This window comes from Stenella coeruleoalba, assembly GCF_951394435.1.
Source record: "Stenella coeruleoalba genome assembly, chromosome: 9".
NCBI lineage: Eukaryota > Metazoa > Chordata > Mammalia > Artiodactyla > Delphinidae > Stenella > Stenella coeruleoalba.
Window position 1 is genome coordinate 59,305,815 of NC_137155.1, and position 19,103 is coordinate 59,324,917.

The 19,103-nt window shown below is 47.3% G+C and overlaps 1 protein-coding gene across 3 annotated transcripts in view; it reads left to right on the forward strand.

The window, feature by feature from the left end:
- Positions 1-2,523: 2,523 nt before the first annotated feature.
- MTURN (maturin, neural progenitor differentiation regulator homolog) overlaps positions 2,524-19,103 on the forward strand; it is a 31,053-nt gene continuing 14,473 nt past the window's right edge. For all 3 annotated transcript variants that reach the window (XM_079932017.1, XM_079932015.1, XM_079932016.1), the window contains exons 1-2: positions 2,524-3,107; positions 12,506-12,628. In XM_079932017.1, coding sequence (XP_079788143.1) covers positions 2,946-3,107; positions 12,506-12,628 — 285 coding nt within the window. In that variant the 5' untranslated portion in view covers positions 2,524-2,945. The remainder of the gene's footprint in view (positions 3,108-12,505; positions 12,629-19,103) is intronic.

The following is a 19,103-nucleotide window of genomic DNA, read 5'->3' on the forward strand; positions in this document are numbered from 1 at the left end:
GTCTAGATGGGCAGGCTTCGGTAGTTGTGGCTTATGGGCTCAGCAGTTGTGGCTCGCGGGCTCTAGAGCGCAGGCTCAGTAGCTGTGGCGCATGGGCTTAGTTGCTCCGCGGCATGTGGGATCTTCCCAGACCAGGGATCGAACCCGTGTCCCCTGCATCGGCAGGCAGATTCTTAACCACTGTGCCACCAGGGAAGCCTCAGAGTTCTCTTTTTCATCCTGAGAATTTTTCATCTTCTGACAAAAAGTATTTGTTAAATAAAATAAAACTTTGTAATTATGGTCATCCATCACTTGGAGCAAACTTGATAGATGGATTTAAAAACACATGTATTTGTAAAACTCCCTCCTTTCCAAAAAGAAGAAAAGCGGTGTCTTTTATATATTTTAGTTCCAAATTTAAAGAATCTCTTCATTTATGAAACTTCCAGACTAATGCATATAATGCTTTAAGTGGCAGAACCAGGTAAGACTACAAGGACAATTGCTCTATCTTGAGGTGTCCCTATTTAAAAGAAAGAAAGAAAGAAAAAAGCAGCATTTTGTAACACAACAGCGTATTGAATTTTTTTATTCTTGTGTCTGTCTCCTTCATTGTCCTGTGTATTAGTTTTCTACTGCTGCATAACAAATTAAAACAAATTTAGCAACTTAAGACAACACCCATTAATTAGCTCACAGTTCTGTAAGGCAGAATTTCTAGCACAGCCACGGCATAACTGAGTTCTCTGCTCAGGGTTCCCAAGGCTGAAGTCATGCTATCAGTCAGGCTGAGCTCTTCTCTGGAGGCTCTGCAGAAAATTCACCTTCAAGCTCCCTGAGGTCGTTGCAGTTGTAAGACTCAAGTCTCATTTCCTTGCTGGCTGGTGGTCAGGGGTTGCTCTGAGCTCCTAGAATCCTCTCCAGGAGAGCAGCCCCCTCCATCATCAAAGCCATTAGTGGAGAATCTCACTGACGATGAATCTACTTCATGCTTTGAATCTCCAAGAAAAGCCCAATCCCTTGTAAGGGCTCATGTGATGACATCAGGCCCACCAAGGACAATCTCCCTCTCTGGAAGTCAACTGATTTGAGACCTTAGTTACATCAGCAAAATTCCTCACAGCAGTGCCTAGATTAGTGGTTGTTTGAATAATTGGGAGAACATCTGTGTATACCAGGAATCTTGGTGTACACAGGGATCTTGAAGGTCATCTTAGAATCCTCCCTAGTTCAGTCTGTAAATTCCTCGATGGCAAAAACTGGGCCTTGTGCATCTTTGTCTGGTACTCAATAGATACTCCAGGGATGTTCACTGAACTGAACTGTTTTAAAGGGATTCGGAAATTACGAAGTCATGAAATTGTTACACATGAGCATTAACTTCCAGGTAAGGACAACTCCCATCAGGAAAAAGATCAGATAGGATGCAATGCCCAGGATGCCTTTCGGCTGATCACTATCGTGACCTCTTCCTCTACCAAAAGATTAACTGGATTTTCTACTTTCACTATGGGAATACAGCTTTGGTTTTATTAAGGGAAGTCAAGGGAAAAAGAATTCCTATCCCAGAGATGTGGAAGAACAACTTTCCAGAATCGCATCTATTCTATTGAGGAAGTGGTGTGGTCAATGGGTTTGTGGTGTCATGAACTTCCCTTCCCTAGTCTGCCAGCTCTTTGAGGGTGGAACTACATATTATTCATATTTACATCCCTAAGGAAAGCACAGTGCCTGGTTCAGAAGACAAACTTTAAAGATAAAAGCTGATTAAATGTTTGTAGAATGAATGCTATTTAGCCTGTCTCTGCTACTAGTCGTTCATTTCCTGCCGGCCAGGGCTCTGTCCAACGCATTTTCTGCAAGCCAGCAATGCCTGTCTGTTCCCCGGCAGCCAGTGAGCGTTCAACAGGTGCACTCTTTGGGCCTTGTACTCCTGTTTTAAAATGTATTTTCTTCTCTCCCAAATTACCAGTTGATCATTTTAGGTTATACAATATGAATTGAAGGTGACTACTATTCAAGCTAGTCTTATAAGGCTTATTTCTAAGAAATATTCAGCTTTATGTTAACACACACACAAACCCCCCAAATCCCAAAACTTTCATCTTCCTTTCCAAATGGACATTCATTTCAGTGTCTAGTAAATGTATTTATGGGAAACATTTCTTTACGTTGATCAGAGAACAGAGCTGTGATTTCTGAAAAAGAAAAGCTCTGTTTCCCTTAGGTTTTGTCAGCTCCTCCATTGCTAGCCTCAGACAAGGTACACGTTATCTGCAATTCTGTGAGCTTTCCTGCATTTCAGTCGCATTGGGGAAAACGCTTTCCCGGCCTTCCAACGGCAGAAAAACGCGATCCACATAACTCCACTTCACAGCAACCTGGGAGCCGCGGATTTCGGGCCCGCGCTGTGACGTCACCGGGCTCGCAGGCCGCGGCGCTGGCCTCAGGCTCGGCTGATTGGCTGGGGCCCATGACGTCACGGGCCGGGGCGGCCCTGGGTTCGGGAGGGCCCAGCTATGATCCGGGTTAGTTTTTAAAAAGGGCGGGGGTGGGGGGTGAAACAGGGGAGCTCGCGGAGCGCCCGGTCCCTCCCGCCGCGCCGGGTCCCGCCCGGTCGCGCCCACAGCCAACCTCGCCCGGCCACCGCGCCAGCCTCGGTGGCTGCCCGAAAGGGGGCGGGCGGAGAGGCGGAGCGGGGAGGAGCCGGGCGCGGCGCCGCGCTGTCCCTGGTCGCCGCCCACCCCGTTACACACAGCATGTAAACAGTCCCCGCCGGGAGGAGCCCCGGGACTGGAGGGAGCCCGCGTCGCCCGGCCCCGCCGCCTGCCCGAGAGCCCACAGAGCCGCGCGCTGCCCGCCCGGGAGGAGCGCGCCCGAGGAGAGGAGGGCGGGCGGCGAAGGGAGCGGGAGGCGGGCGGCGCGTGAGGAGGCTGAGGGAGCAACGGGCGCGGCGGGCCAGGATGGATTTCCAGCAGCTGGCTGACGTTGCGGAGAAATGGTGTTCCAACACGCCCTTCGAGCTCATCGCCACCGAGGAGACCGAGCGCAGGATGGATTTCTACGCCGACCCCGGCGTCTCCTTCTACGTGCTGTGTCCGGACAACGGCTGCGGGGACAATTTTGTGAGTGCCTGGGGGAGGGACCGCCGCAGCGCGCGGGAGTGTGGACTCGCAGCCGCTTCCCTGCGCCCGAGCTCCCTCGCCGCGAGGCGGTGGGGCGGGAGGTGGGGGGGCGTAACCGGCTGACCGCGGCGCACCCAGCTGCTCCGCGCTCCGCCGGGGGAGCCCTCGGGCCCGGCCCGTTGGGGTCAGCGCTCCGGGTGCGTCCGGTAGGCGGCAGGCAGGGGCGTCCTTAGGATCCGGGGAGCCGGGCTAGAGAGGGCTGGTTCCGGGACGCGACCCCACGGCTCGAGCGCTGTGCTCGGCTTGGAGCATCTCCGGGGGTGTCTCAGCCTCGCACCAGTGCGGGCCAGGGCGCGCGGACCGGGGCGCACGGACCCTCCCCTCCCACAGGATCCTGAGTCGGGAGCTTCCTACACCCAGGCGTCCCGCCCAGGTGAGGAACCCCGTTACCCTCTAAATACGCAGACACAACTCCTCGAGTTGCCCCCGCCGGGGAGAACCCGCTCCCGTCCCCCTCCCCCATGTTATTCTCAGCGGTGTTTGGACACAAAGCCTCCGTCCACACTAGCGATGCCCCATCTCCTGCACCTTCTTTGCGGAATTACACCTCGGATCTTAAAAACGCACTCGCGCGTGCGCATACACACACAAACACACAGGCACGCCTATCCCCCTTTCCTCTCGTGCTTCCATTGCTTCTCTGTGAGCTTCCAACGAGGTGTTTGGAGCCCGAGAGGTTCTGTCCAGCTGAGGCGGCGGTCTCGGCCCTGCCACAGCCCTTCGGTTTTTCCAGAAGAGGGGGAATTCCCCCTCCCCACCCCACTCCCCGCCCTGCCCCAGGCTCGGAGGTACCGGGACCTGGAACTGCGGTGTCCAAAACCTCGACTTTGCATCCTGCGCCCACCTGGGATCTTGGCGCTGGTAGTTTAGGAAGGAGATGTAGAGAGCCGGGGAGTTGGGCTGGGAGGTGCAGAGACTGGGCGACGATGGCGCTTCATGAAGTGTTTGTAAGGACGAGGAAAAAATAATGGTCCCCAAATGTAAGATGGAGGCGGCTGTGGGCTCAGGTTACCGGCCTGAGTCGCCGGCCTGAGCCTGGAGCTGGCGCTGCTGCCGCCCCTGCGGACGGAGGTGGGGCAGCGCCTCAGCGAGGCCTGGCGCTGGCTCCTCAGGTGGGGTGAGACAAAGCTGGGCTGAGGTCCAAGCTGTCGCGCGCCCCTACCACCCACGGGAAGTTCGAGAAGGAGTTACAGAGACAGCAAGATTGTCTCTCTTGGCCCCAGAGAGATGAAGGCTTCTGTATGACTTGTCGTTGAAGCATTCCCCTCCCACCACCTCCACGCCACCCCGCAAAGGTGAACAACCCACCTGGCCCCAGCCCTGCCACACTCTAGAGAAGGGATGGCATTGGGGGACAGCCAGATTTGAGTTCTGGTTGTGTGACTCCGGTCAAATGCATTTTAATGTTTTCAGATGCTCAGTGTACGCATCCAAAAAATGGGTATAATACCAACCCCCAGGTGATCAAATAGATAAAGCACCTAATAGTCTCCACTGCACAGCAAGGGCCCCACAAATTTGGGTCAGAGATCTGGGGTTCCAGAGTTTAGAACTTGTCTCTTTTTTAAGAGCCTCAATTTCTCACCTGTAAAATGAGGTTAATCAGAATGCCTCCATCATAGGTACTTGTGAAGAGCAAGTAAACTATAAATGTATGTAAGAACACTATTAACTAGTTAAAATAAGTAAATTAGTGTTGTCAGTGGGAGATCATTAAAAAGGGATTTACTCCATTGTAAAAGTAAGCTCCAGGGATATAGTGGAAAGGGCATCAGGGTCCAAGTAACTGCAGTGTTAGGGTTTGATTAGGAGTCCCTTCTAGCCCTGGACTTCCTTGGACTGCCAGTGACCTTTCCCCCTCTTTATTGCTCGAGGTGGGACAAGAATCACTCATGGTTCCGGATTTTATGGGGGAGAGTTCCACACAGCCTTCCTGCTGGCACTGCAGGAGACATATCCAAAGAGAATAAGTGGGTAGAGAAAAGCAAGGCTATTCTCTTGCCTTGAATATGTTTATCAAACCATCATTCAGAAACATTAAGTATATCAGGCCTTTTTCAAGGCCACCGATACTATATTTTAAATGTTTTCCCACCTGTATGAGTAAAGTGCTTGAAAGTATTTCTTTTGAAAGCATTCATTCACTGACAATTAAATGAAATAGATAGGGAAGAAAGATAATGGTGGGCGTGGTGGGGGGGAGTAATTCATTGGGTAGACTGGAACTTTTTCAGTTTCTAGAGGCCATAATGGACAAGATGCCAACCACTGGAGTTTTCTTCACCCAAAACATCTCTAATCTGTCCCAGGCCAGATTTGTCAAGTGCTGTTTGCCTCTAGCTAAGGGAACTCAGACATGAAGTAAATGTCCTACCTCTGTTCTTTTCCTTTCCCCAGGAAAACCTGCTAAACATTAGAAGAAATTGGAGATGAAAGGAATGTAATCTGAAGGATTTGTTAACAATAAGAATATTTACATAGCAATTCTCAATTTACAGGTTGTCTTTATATCATTCATTCATTCATTCATTCAACAGACATTTATTGAGGGCTCACTCTGCACTTGGCCAGGGCTACCTAGAATGGGGCCATTCTATTCATCTAAGAGGCAGTGTTGTATAATGGTTAGGGGCACAGGCTCTGGGGGTCAGGCTACTCGAGTTTGCACCCCAGCTCCCCACATCTAACTTTGAGCCTTGGGGGAAGTTATTTAACCCCTCTCTGACCTGGTTTCCACATCTGTAAAATAGGGATGATATTAATACCTCCCTAGCAGACTTGTTTGGGAAACGTGCCTAAAGTGGGGGTGATGATATTAGTGGCTCTGGCAGGGTCTCTGCACAGCAGTCCCTCTGGATCTATTTAAAATATAATCCAAGTCATGTTCTCACCACTCCCTACCTCTCCTAAACTGACTTCCCATTATTGCAATAAAACCTAAGCTTTCTTGGCTTCAAGTCCCCACATGATTTGTCTCCTGCCACCTCTATGACCTCATCCTGGACCATTCTTCCCCCTTGCTTACTGTGTTCCTGCCACACTGGCCTTTCTGGTCTTCAGACAAGCCAAGCTCATTCCTGCCTCAGGGCCTTTACGTTTGCTGTTCCCTCTGCCTAAAATACTCTTCCCCCACGTCTTTACATGGCCAGCTCCTTTTTGCCATTGTGGCCTGGGAGAAACCTTCCTGACCACATCCTCCCTCCCTCCCCCTTTTATTCTTATCATAGCGCTCATCAGCACTTGATAGTCCTCTGTTTATTCTCTGCCTGCCCCACTAGTCTAGAAGCTTCACGAGAGCTTGTCTTATCACTGTATTGCAGCGCTTGGAACAGTGTCAGTGTCAAACATGTGATAGGCGTTCAATCCATGTTTGTAAGAATGAATGACTAACAGTCTAGTGTAGAAGATAGATGTTAAATTTCAAGAGTGACAGCTTCAAAGACAACTACCACTTAAGTGCAATTTACTGTGTGTCAGACTTTGCATATATGAACTCATTTAATCTTAGTAATCTCACAGACTACCCTGTAATTATCTCCACTTTACAGATGAGAAAAGTGAAGCCCAGCAAGGTTTACTAACTTTCCCACAGCTAATAGACGGTAGAGCAACTTGAACGGTAGCCTTGTAGTGATTATATAGCACCACAGGAGTGACAACAGGGGACCCAGTTCAGCCTGTGGGTTCCAGGGCTACTTCTTATTGAGCCTCACAAATATTCTCTGAGGTGGGTATTATTATGTCCCCATTTTATAGGTGAGGAAACCGAGGCTAATGAGCTTAAGGGACTCATCCAGGACTATGCCACTAAGAAGTAAGAGAGCCAGGACTTGAGCCAAAGCCCAGAGGGCTGTGCCTTCTGCCATGCAGACTGTACCCCAGGCAGCATCAGGCTGGGGGCTCCAGAGGCCTAGGAACAAGGACTTCTTTTTGTCTGCCCTCTCTTTGGCAGCTCCTGGGTCCCTTGTGCACTCCTTCCCCTTCTTGCTTCACAGGCCATCCTGTCCCTGCAGTCCGTTTCCAAACTGCTGCCCTGATTCAGGTCTCTCTCCATGGATGGCCAAGGAGTTCAGGTCCTGGGATAAGCTGCCAGTGCCTTGTGTGTGCTGGAAGTTCAGGGACGCAGCTACTCTGCCTGGCTCTTCAGGTGTCATGGGGAAGTGGCCGACAGCTCACACAGTCAGTGTGCTCCCCTCTTCTGCCAGCTCAGAAGGTCCTGAGAGCTCGGTCAGGCTTGAGGAATGGAGTGTTGGCAGCCACTAACATGCCAGCCAGACAGAGGGACACGTGCTCCTGGGCCTGGCAGCACCAGCTGTTTCCCTTTTCGCCTAGGCCAGGAGAAAGGAGCTCTCAAAGTGCACTGCCCGGCCCCTCCCTGGTGCCTGGGCACTGCCGACAAGGAGGGGGGGGTGCTCCCTTACTGTCCACGACATGTTTGGGTGCACAGTTTTGTAGAGTTTAATCCCTCCTCAATGCAAAAACAAAGGTAGCAGTTGTCATAGTATTGAAGAAAAATGTTTTATTTATAGAGGGACTGTGTGATTTAATTTTATATGTGTGCCTGTGCCTATGTCTTTCTCTCTCCATTTTCGTCCTAGGCATGTCTCTATTCTTAACTATGTGACTAAATAACAACCTTTTCATTTTGGAGAAAGAAAATACAGCTTGTTTGAATGGGATTGCATCATGTTTACATGGTGGTATAGTGGAAAGAAGGCACTTTCTTGTTAAATTCAAACTCTATTCTCAGTTTCCTCTTCTGTCAAATGGGGATAATCATACCTATATCACATTATTATTTGCAGATTAAATGAGCAATAGTGGTATACTGTAATGCCTTCCACAGTGGCCATGCATTATTCATACAGAGAGATTATTTCAGGGAAAAAGATATGCCCTTCATCATTCATGGGTGATAATCCTGAGGAGAGTAAAATTCTGCTAATATAAGTTCAAATAGGAGGGAATAAGCACTCATTGGGCCCCTGCCAAATGAGAGGCAGGGTTATCTACAGATTATCTCATGGAATGTTTATATCCACCCTGTGGGTATTATTATTTTCTGCGACTTACAAAGGAAGGAGCTGAGGCTCAGGTTGAAGGCATGACACCTCTCTTGACATCCTGGCTTTGCCTGTTGCTTCCTGTGTGACCACAGACAAGTTGCTTAACCTTTCTGAGCCTCAGTTTCCTCCTTGGTAAAACAGAGCAGTGTTTGACACCAAGAGCAGGTGGTAGGTGTGGCCAGCCATGCTCTTCCCTGGGCAGAAATACGTTGGCTGGCATGAGATGGCTTGTAGCTCTTACCCTCTTATACCATCTCTTCTGTGGAGAGCAGTCAGTTTTGTGTTAAGCTGCACCAACTTAAAATGCACTCCCCAGTACTGCCGACAGCAGAAAACGCATGCAGTGAGAGTGAGGCCCTTGGCAATGGCCCTTTGACACAGATAACTGAGTCCTGGGAGGACGACGGGCGTGTTCTTAGCTCCCCTGCCACCCCCAGCTCTGCCTAGGCACCAGGAAGTCAAGCGCTGTCCCCACAAGTGGCAGAACAGTAGGAGCACACAGGCTGATCAGTAAGATGTTTGTGGGATTGAACTACCTCGATGATCTACTTCCATTTTTGGGTAAGCTGGATGTTCTCATCTATACTACAGAAAACAGAAAGGCGCTCATTTTCCTGTTTGCAGATGACATTGTTATAATGTCTTAAGCTGGGCGAGCTTTGATAATAAACTCTGACCCAACTTAATAACAGAAAGAACGGCCGCAGATGGTGTGTGCTGAAATCAGAGTTCTCACTGGGGATTTTCAGCTCTAAATGAGCAGGAATCTATAGGCTGCTCAAGGTAGGCACAAGGGGGGCCACTTCACTGCAACCCATGCCATCCTGAAGATTCGAGGTGGTTTTAGTCAGTAATGACATTTAGGGTTTTTTTGATGTAACGCCCACCCTCAAATATGGAGTTAGTCAAAGTTCCATTCTGGTTCTTGTTCTCAGATTGCGGTCCCAGAGCCAGCAGCAGAAGCATTACCTGGGAACTTGTTGGACATGCAAATTCTCAGCCCCATCCCCCATCAGAAACTCTGGGGTGAGACCCAACAATTGTGTTTTAATAAGCCTCCAGGTGATTGTGATGCAAGCTAAAGCTTAAGAACCACCGCTTCCCCCTCCTTTGCGAAGCCTTTTCTTGGCATTTCCCCTATTATAATAGTCCAGGCCTGCAATCTGCCTTGGCTCCAACTACCCTATTGGAAATTCAGTACATTCTGTCCTCAGATTTATATTTGCCAGGGAATTACATTGTTCAAAGCCATAGGTTCTCTGACCCCCTGCTATAGTTTTTTCGTGGCCAAAGTGGGTGTTTGGTTACATATGCTTGATATTTTCCAAGTTGAAGGCCTTGTAGCCACGCCCTGTGGTGCAGGACTGTGGGTCTTCAAGTGCCCATTTGTCTTTGTACAAGACTAGACCCCAGATCCTGCTTTCAGTAGCTTCAGCCCAGCCGCCGCATGCTCTCTCTGCCTTCCCTTGGTTTTGGAATGGGCCTCTCTATTTTCCTGAGTGGTAACCCTCCTGTCCCTGGTCCCTTTCCTGTTAGTTCTGAAGAGCTGGGCTGTTTTATATGTGGGCACTGCCTCGGGGCACTGATGGCGTGTCTTTCTTTGCATAGCATAGGCCTCTGGAAAGCAGTGGAGGCAAATCTGTGTTCCATCCGTGGCAAGTGCCAGGCTTGTCTACCGGCACTGTTGGTCCTAATCTCACTTGGTTTTACATTCTTCTTCCGTTGTTTCCCCTTTGTCTTTATGTTCTCAACTGCAGACTTAATTTTTAGTGCATCTTATCTTGTATGCTGACTGTCTTGATTAATTTTAGAAGGGGACAGTTTCAATGAATAAAACTGAATACCTTTTATCATGAGATACAATGGACATGAAACAATTAACGTTTAGCAAGTGATGTCTTTTAAGCGGCCGTGGACACCTGGGCCTGTCTTATTCCAAATCCCCTGCTCCCTCACGTTATCATTTGGGCAGGGCTTCAGTTAAAACTCTTTTTTAAACCGCAAAACCAACACTACTGGGAATTCAGGAAGAGTTAGACAGCCACGGGAAGGAGATTTAGGCACACTGGACATAAGGCCCTTTGGCAGGTGTTAAGTCTTTCTTCTCCAATATATTCATAAATCAACAACTCCAAAAGTGGAGTAATGAAAATTGTGGCATGGATAATCTCCTCATGAGGCTGTAGATGCCCTAGAAACACTCAGACTGAATAAACTGATTACCAAGCAGTGGTGGATACTCTGTGATTCTGTTATTGTTTGAGTGATATACTTTCCTTAGTTTACTTTGTAATTTGAAGTACTTTTTTAAAAACATGTAGTTTAAAAATAGCCATGCAAGGTTTTCATAGATACACCTGCTTCTGAATGAACTGTATCCCAAGTTGCCTTGGATAGCGTTCTCAGTGAAGTCACATAGGGTGTCTGATTTAGCCTTGTGGCAGGTGGAAGCCCCTCCCCCCAATCCTCCTGCAGATGCAAAAGGGGAAATAGGCGACTTACATCCACCATTTATTGAATATCTACTATTTGCCAGCCAGGCACTGTGCCAGGCACTAAATAAACATTTTACTTTTTCTCTAATCTTCACAACAAGTCTAGGGAAGGCAGGCTTAAAATTTTCCATCGTGTGGTGCTAGGTGTTAACCCCATCTCTAACTTGGATAAGAATTTGAAATATGCTTGAACTTTTTAAAATTTGAGTTTGAAAATGGGTGCTGAGCTGAACTTATATAAAGTGGGACTTTATTATTGGTCTTGCAGAATCCCCACTAATTAAGAATCAAGTGCAGTAACGGATATAAACGCGCTTTGTACTATTACGTTTTTGTACAATGCAAGAGACTATTATATAAATGGCATTTCAGAGGCTCAACAACTTTAAGGGCCTCTAATTAATAGGGAATCGTGTTTGAGCTATTCTCTAAGGTTGGAGAATCTAGAAGTGATCTTTATTAGGTCAAGGCGATAGCTGCTCTAGAAGTCTGCTGGAATTAGAGCAGCACGTGTCGGAAATGGACCTTCACATCTATGAAACACAGATAACTGGGTGGTAAAGATGGCATATTAGCACCTTGTTGTTCTCTCTTGGATCTGAGAAGTGTTTTAAGTTCTTTCTAGTTCCTGGAGATCCTGCAGTGAGAAAGAAGGAAGTGAAATATATTTATTGAGTGTTGGGCATATGACTTTCTGGGGTGATGCTCTAATCATTTGTATCAATAGGAGGGGGCAAGTGCTTGACATGGACCATTTCTCCAAATTGATCTTGTCTCTTGCTGCCTAGTCCCTACTCCTTGCTCTCATCTGCCAAATATCTTCCTCTCCTCTACACTTTTTTCACCAACGTTGAGCTGTCATTGCTCAGGCCCCTCTAAACAGTGATTCTTGGTACCTGACTGATACCCCGATGTCATCCTGGTAGCTCAGTGCCCCCTCCATTGCTCAGATATGCAGGGGCCTTCTGCATCTCCATCTCTCAAGCCTGTTTCTTGGACTTACTCCAGATCCTTGAACATTTATGGGAGAAACTAGCCTAGTCTTAAAGATGTGCTAAAATGGATATCCTCATTTGGGGAAAAAATACCCCACTTGTCTAGCCCTAAGAAAAAAATAAAACCTAAATCAGTCTCCTCTTGGCGCGTGTTAACATTGCAAAGTGTTGCCTGGGTACGATGATGCCCTCTTAAAGCATTTTAAGGGAAGGTGAGCTTTCAGAAAGCCTTTGTTTCCTGGTGACTTAGTGATGACTTTTCTGTGTGTTCTCCTGAATTCATTTCATCTTGAAGTAAATTTATCATCACAGGCTAATCTGGGTAAAGAATATCTCCAAGTAAGCAGTTACAAACTATGCCTAATTAATCCTTCAGCCAGTGCTGAAGGCAAAGGTAAGGGTTACACAGGCTCTCGGTTTCTCCTTCCTCCTGTTTTAAAACCACCCGTAGCTGGCACCAGAAGGGGGGCGGTGGAAATCATGGGTGGGGGAATATTGATCCCAATGCCGCTTTTACCACGTATGAGCAGATCTGATGGAAAATTGAGCAGGTGAGATTATGGCCCAGAAGCGTGGGGGTTTTCTGCAGGGTATGCATTTTCTGATCTCCTTCAGTGCAAACAAATCAAGGATGACTATATGGAGTTTACTCTGGAATGGAGGCCTTCTTCAAATTCACGTAATTAAAGAAAAAAAAAATCTTCTTGGCTTTGTTTATTTCAAACTGAGTATAATAACTGTGTGTCTTTGTTTTCTCCTTTCCCTTGCCGGCGGGCATGTAGCACGTGTGGAGTGAGAGCGAGGACTGCCTGCCTTTTTTGCAGCTAGCACAGGATTATATCTCCTCCTGCGGCAAGAAGACGCTCCATGAAGTCTTGGAAAAAGTCTTCAAGTCTTTCAGACCTGTAGGTGCCTGCTTGGTTTCTAAAGCCATCTTGTTGTCTCCAGTGATTGTGCTTTGAATGACATGGATTGTGGGGAAAGTGGGCAAAACCTGGGGTGACTAATTGTTTTTCTCTTGTCTGCCCTGTGGCTTAAAGATAGCAGCTAGTGGAGGGAGGCTGAGGGCGGAGAGGGAGGGGGAAACGGGATGCGACACAGCTGTTTGTTGCAGGGATGATGGTTATTTCTAGCATCACTTGAGTTAAGAATCTCTGATTGGGTGGGAAGCAAACAGAGCCTTTATGAGACAACTGAGTATTCTGGTTCTCATCCAGTAGACTTAAAACCAAAATGCTTGGAAGTGCTATGGAGGTTCTCTTATGATAGGAAATTGCCAGAAGGCTATATAAAGGATGTGCCTCCATGTTGATGGATATAGAGAAGGAGGAAATTGGATAGTTGTTCTGTTCTTTTCTCTTTTTATGAAGTCTCTTACAGAGGTTGCTTTCCCCCAACCCCCTTAGGATTTAGGAATCTGTATGTCTATGGTTAGCTGACAGTTTGTTTCATTATAGCTGAAAAACATGTAAAATGAATACTCACCCCTAATTTGAAGACTACTTCTCTCTTTATCTTTATTGGAAGAGAAAGTCAGATTACGTGACACTTGCCCTAAGTTCAATTCCCTGCCCACCATAAATACTCCACATGCTCAGTGTTATTTGCTCTAGGATTTCTTTATTTTTGTTTTCTTTTTTCAAATCTTTTAAAATAGTATCTACTTCTTTCCTGGAATTTTCAAACTTGTCTTTTGTTTCTCTGAACATGGTAGACTTGGCTGCATAAGAGACTGTCAGATATTCCAGTATTTCAAGGTTTGGGAGTTACCACTGGTTCCCTGTCCTGGTATCTTGTTTCTTTGCATGTTGGATTATCTCTGCATGCTTGAATATTTGTATTTGAAAATTTATATATAGTGGTATATTGAGGCCTAAGATGATGGTACTTTCCTCCAGAGAGGATTTTTATTTGCTTCTGCCAGGGCTGGAGGGGCCCTGTCAGTCAGAGACCACCCTCAATCAGTTTGAGACTTGTGGTTCTTAGAACTCTCCAGGTGATGGACAGTCAGGTTGCAGGCCTGGTTTATTCTGGTTCATCCTTGTTCTGAGAGCAGCCTCAGTCTGTTCAGGCTGATATTACAAAATACCATAGACTAGGTGGCTTATAAACAAAAATTTATCTCTCATTGTTCTAGAGGCTGGAAGTCTGAGATTAGAGTGCCAGCAGATCTGGTATCTAGTGAGGGCCCACTTCCTAGACAGATGGCCATCTTTTCACTTGAACTTCACATGGTGGAAGGAGACAGAGAGAGCCCCAGGGCCTCTTTTGTAAGGGCACTAGGCCATTTATGAGGGCTCTACCTTCATGACCTAATCACCTCTCATAGGGCCCACCTTCTAATACCATCACCTCGAAGGTCAGGATTTCAACATACGAATTTGGAGGGGGGAACACAAATACTCAGACCATAGCATAGGGGTCCTAGCCTAAAGTGACAATGGTTTATAACAGTTTGCTCCTTTGAAAGGCCCTGGGTTTGACTTTGGTCTCCCTAGCTCTTAGAGTAGGCCAAGGATGCAGTAGAAGTTTCTTCCAGGTCAGCAGATGTCCTGAGGACAAAAGCAGCTTTTTATGATAGGTTTACCTCTCTGGGTGCTAATTCTCAATATATTTAAGAAGGCATTTTTCATATTGAATCCAGATTTTTTAGTTCTCTTTGCAGGAGTTTGTCCTGATCACTATCACTTAATCCATCATTATAAAAAGTGGAATTTCAAGTGGATTTTGTCACTTTATCTGATCTGTATCATTTGTCCAACCATTTCCTTTTGTTGTTTGTTAATTTTCTAAGCCTGTTTGGCTTATTCAAAATAGATATTTGACTTAAAGATACTGGTCTATCCCACTTCCACTCATTCAAGATGTATTTACTGAGTACCCAGTAGGCACTTGGCACTCTTTACTGCTCTGTTCCTAGCAGTTGAACCAGACAGATGAAAATCTTAGACCTCACAGAGCTTGTATTCTAGGGGCAGAGAGAGAAGATAAATAAGTACAACATAAGATAAATGAGTACAACACATAATGTGTTAGTGACAAGTGCTGAGGAGAAAAAAACATGAGTCAGGGAAAGGGGGTGAGAAGTGTCAGAGGCACTGACAGTTTTGACTAGGGGAGCAGGGAAGGCTTCACTGAGAAGGTAATGTGAGTAAAACTTGAAGTGAGATGTGAGCCATGAGGAGAGCTACAGGAAGAGCTTTCCGAGTAGAGAGAACAGCAAATATGACCACAGAGGGAGGGAGAGAAAACTAGTGTTCAGAGAACAAGGAGGGGCTGGTACGGCCTGAGTTGGGGGGGAGGGGAGGAACCTCGAGAGATGAATCCGAGGAACCTCAGGGGCTTGCAGGTCACAGAAGGACTTGGGCTTGTACTCCCGTGTGCTGGGGAGCCGCTGGAGGGGTTTAAGCATAAGAGGGATCTGCTGAGTAGAGAACAGGCTGTGAGGCAGGGGTGGGAGCAGGGAGCGCAGTGAGGAGGCTGTTGCTTTCATCCAGGTGAGGCCATAGGTCTTGGACCAGGATGGTGGTCACAGTGAAGGTGGAAGAAATGGGCCGGATTCTGGAGATGCCTTGAAAGTAGACCCAACCGGACTTGCTGATGGGTTGGAAGTGTGGTGTGGGAAAAAGAAGACATGGCTGACTCCAGAGGTCCTCACCTACTCAGTGAAGGGAATGGTGTTCCTTGACTGGGATGGATGAGGCCGCAGGAGGAAAGTTCAGGGGTGAGACTATCAAGAGCTCGGTTATAGACGTGTCAGTGTTTGAAATACCTGTTAGACATCCAACTAGAGATATCAAGGCAAGCAAAATTTTTTTTTAAAAACTGGTTCCCTCAAATCTTAACCCCCCCCCAAACTATCTAATTAGCAAATGATACTCACTGTGCAGCTGACTTCCTCAGGGGGCTTCCACTCATTAGCCTGCCACCTGATTCTCTGTATGTGGCTGTCATCTGTGGGGGCAAGCAACAGACTACCTGCAGAATGGGCTTAACTGCAGAAGGTGAGCTCCCACCAGGACTTCTTTTGCCACCTTGCTTTACCAAGTCTATGGCTGTATTTCAGCAACCAGGCCGCCACGTGTAAATGGAAAAAAGTACAGTCCAAAAAATCCAGATGCATAGCTAAAAGCGATTGACTTGGTTGAATACTTTCTTTCAGATCAAGCTGCTTTGTGTCACGGAGACACACGGATTTCGTTTAACGCTGTTGGGCTTCCAGAGTTCATTTCTAAAGCAGAGCCTTCCGCCACAGTGGGCAGGGATGATGCTCCCAAGGTGGGGCCTTTACCTGGCACGGCGCCCCCTTTGGTGGGGAAGCTTTTGCGTGCTGGGCACTCTGGCTGGGTCTTTCTGCCAGCGGGAAAGGCTGGAGGCCTTCTCAGGACTAGTGAGGGTGAAATGCACACAGCTTTGGGTTTCTCTCAGTCAGGATGTGCCCCAGGTCGGATGAGAGGGAGTGTTACAGACCCAGGTGAGGGACTGCTGGAGATCGGTGGGGAAGCCTTTACCCTCTCCCTCTCCACTGAAGAGTGTATTTCTTCCCACTGGTATTTACCTGTTTTATATAAAGGAGCTTTGGATTTAGAAATAAGACCCAGGGAAGGCTCTTACTGCTGTTGTAGCTGAAAGTATTTGTTGAAGTAACACGTACCCAAATGCTACACGGTTATCACGCTGGTAAGCTTGAGCACCTCATCCCCTGAAAATTTTGGATAATCTGATCAATCTGTGTAGCTCCTTTTTGTTTATAGTTGGGGAAACCACAGAAGGAATATTTTTACCTTCATCTTAGAACAGCCTCATTCATGGCTTGGAATTCTTGTTTTACCTTGGCCAGCCCACTGCCAGCCCCTACGCTGGGTAATCTCTCCAGAAAGATAAGGACCTTTCTGTTGACAGCCTTCTGCTGCCTTTTGGGGCATCAGTCAAGCAGGGTCAATTAACGTTGCTGAAGCCCACGCATGCCTGCCTGCATGGGCCAAAGAATGGAGTCATCTTCTGGCCATCCTCAGCGATCCTGCCTGCAAGGCTCAGCGTGCCACAGTAGCACTCTCTACCTTTGGACATTCCAATTTTGTAGACTGTGTGCTTTTCCTCCCCTTTCTGTTTGCCTTCCCCCCGCCCTTTCTGTTTGCCTTCCCCGCGCTGAAACAATCAATATCACAAAGTCCATGCCCTACCAAAGAAATCTGTTATTTGATTTGACAAGGAAAAAATAATTATTCTTTTTCTTATTCACCATGTTACTCCTCCTCTTCTTTCTCTATCTCTTCATCACATGATCAACAAAATGTATGATCATCTGCTATTTGCCAAAGCACCGCTTTGGAGAGTAAGAGGCATGGCAGGGTGCCCAGCCCTTGCGCTCAAGGAGCTGGCTTTCTGGTAGGAGACAGAGCCACAAAAACGTACAGGGAAACTCCAGGTTACAAAATTGAGCATTTATTTTGGTCTAGATACTCTGCTAGATACAGTGCAAAGGAGTTCCATTCCCTGCTCTGCTCACTCCGATCTGCTGGTTCTCTGGGGAAGTGTTTCCTGAGAGGATGTCAGTGAGTGTGCACCGACCGCGCAGGGTGTTGGTTGTGGTCCCTTTACCTAGTTATGCAGAATCGGGTTACTACAGTGATGAGGAACCCAAGCTCTGGGGGCAGGCTGCCTGGATTCAAATCCCAGTTCTGTCACTTGCTGGCTGTGTGACCTCAGGCAAGTTTCTTGACCTTGCTGTTTCTCAGTTTTTTCATTTGTAAAAGTAGGAAACAAATGATGATAGTTACCTTAGGATTGCTATGAAGATTAAATGACACGATTCTTGTTGGGGACTTAGTGCAGCGCACGGCACAGAGGATAAGCACTGAGTAAATGCTGGCATTGACACGGACGGGATGGGGACACTCGGCAAAATACTGTTGAGAAGTGAGCTCAGTAATGAAAGCTTTCGTAGGACCCTTAGGTTTTTGATGGAGGAAGAAAACAATTTGCTAAGTGATTTCAACACACGCTTAACAGAAGCATCTGGCTAAGATAAGAGATTCTAAGGGGGCAGTGTTGGGGTATTATTGCCAAAAGTTTATCGACACTGGTTTTGGCAAAATAATAACCATCCGTTCAGTACCTGATCCGTACAACTCAGTGGGTTTGAGGCTAGTGCTACAAGGGGGACAAATGGATGCTCCTGTCCCCCAGAGGGACATATGACCAAAGAGCCTCTGGTGACAGGGTTAGGGGTGATATTTATTTTCTCTTCTGGATTTTCTAAATTTTCCATGATGTCACAGAAAACATTTATAATCAGGAACTATGTTGTGTTTTTTTTAAAAAAACTGCCTTATCTACTATGTGTCAGAAGGACTGGGAATATCAGATGTGAGTGGGCTCATCGAGGAACAAAGTGCTGGCAGTGGCTTCGCCAGGAGTGGGGCTTGAAAGGGCGAGATCTGGACAATGTTGGAGCAGGAGGAGGGCCGGCCAAGAAGAAAGACCAGAAGGGCCCATCTTGGCCCCATAGCCCAGAGAACCTTAGAGATGTCCCTGGGTGGGGCAAGGTGGCTTAGCCCTGGCCTGGCCGGCTCCCAGCCCGTGGTGTTCAGCCTTAGTGCCCCCATCTTTAAAATGGGGGTCATACATGTTTCTCTGCCTCGTGGATGCATGGGGAGCTTCAAAATCAGAACACAGAGGGCTATCAAAGCCCAGCCACCCCACTGAGGTTTGTTTCAATTTCCAGCTCCTAACTGCTGTTAGGAAATGCTTATTGGGTGGATATGTGGCTCCGTGCATGCAGCGGGACAGCTTCCTTCCTGGACTGACCTATATTTGCTCCACTCCAGGGGCCGCCTAGCTTCTACCTAGTTTTTTTTTTTCCTTCCTGCTGCAATGTCATATCCAAATGGTACATGTGTGCAAATGACAGTGCTGTCATTGCCATCTGTGAGCGGGAGGGTTTATCCATGTCCTGGCACCAGTAATGGCTTCGGAGACACCTGTCACTAGGCTTGATCAATGCGAATTGGAGAATCGTTGGAGTCCTACTTTTTTTTTGTTTAAGTGGCCCTGGATTGACAGTTGCCAGCCATCACATGATTGAGTTAGATAATGAAATAGTGGTTATGGGTCTAAATAATGCTGGCCATGCCAGTCATTTTTTTCCTCCATGTTTTTATATCTTTTATTTAGTGATGATTAACAGTCCTTCCTCCCCTCCACCCCCCCCCACTAGAAAACAGTTCACAAAAGAAGAGAGAACTTACCATTTCCAAGTTAGCTGCAAAACCAAAACTAATCTTTGGCTTTTAGTTCTCTCAAAGCTTTACTCTATTCTCCTGGAGTATTCTCCTCTTACTAGCACTGTGGACATTAGGGTCATGAGGCACCTGTTGC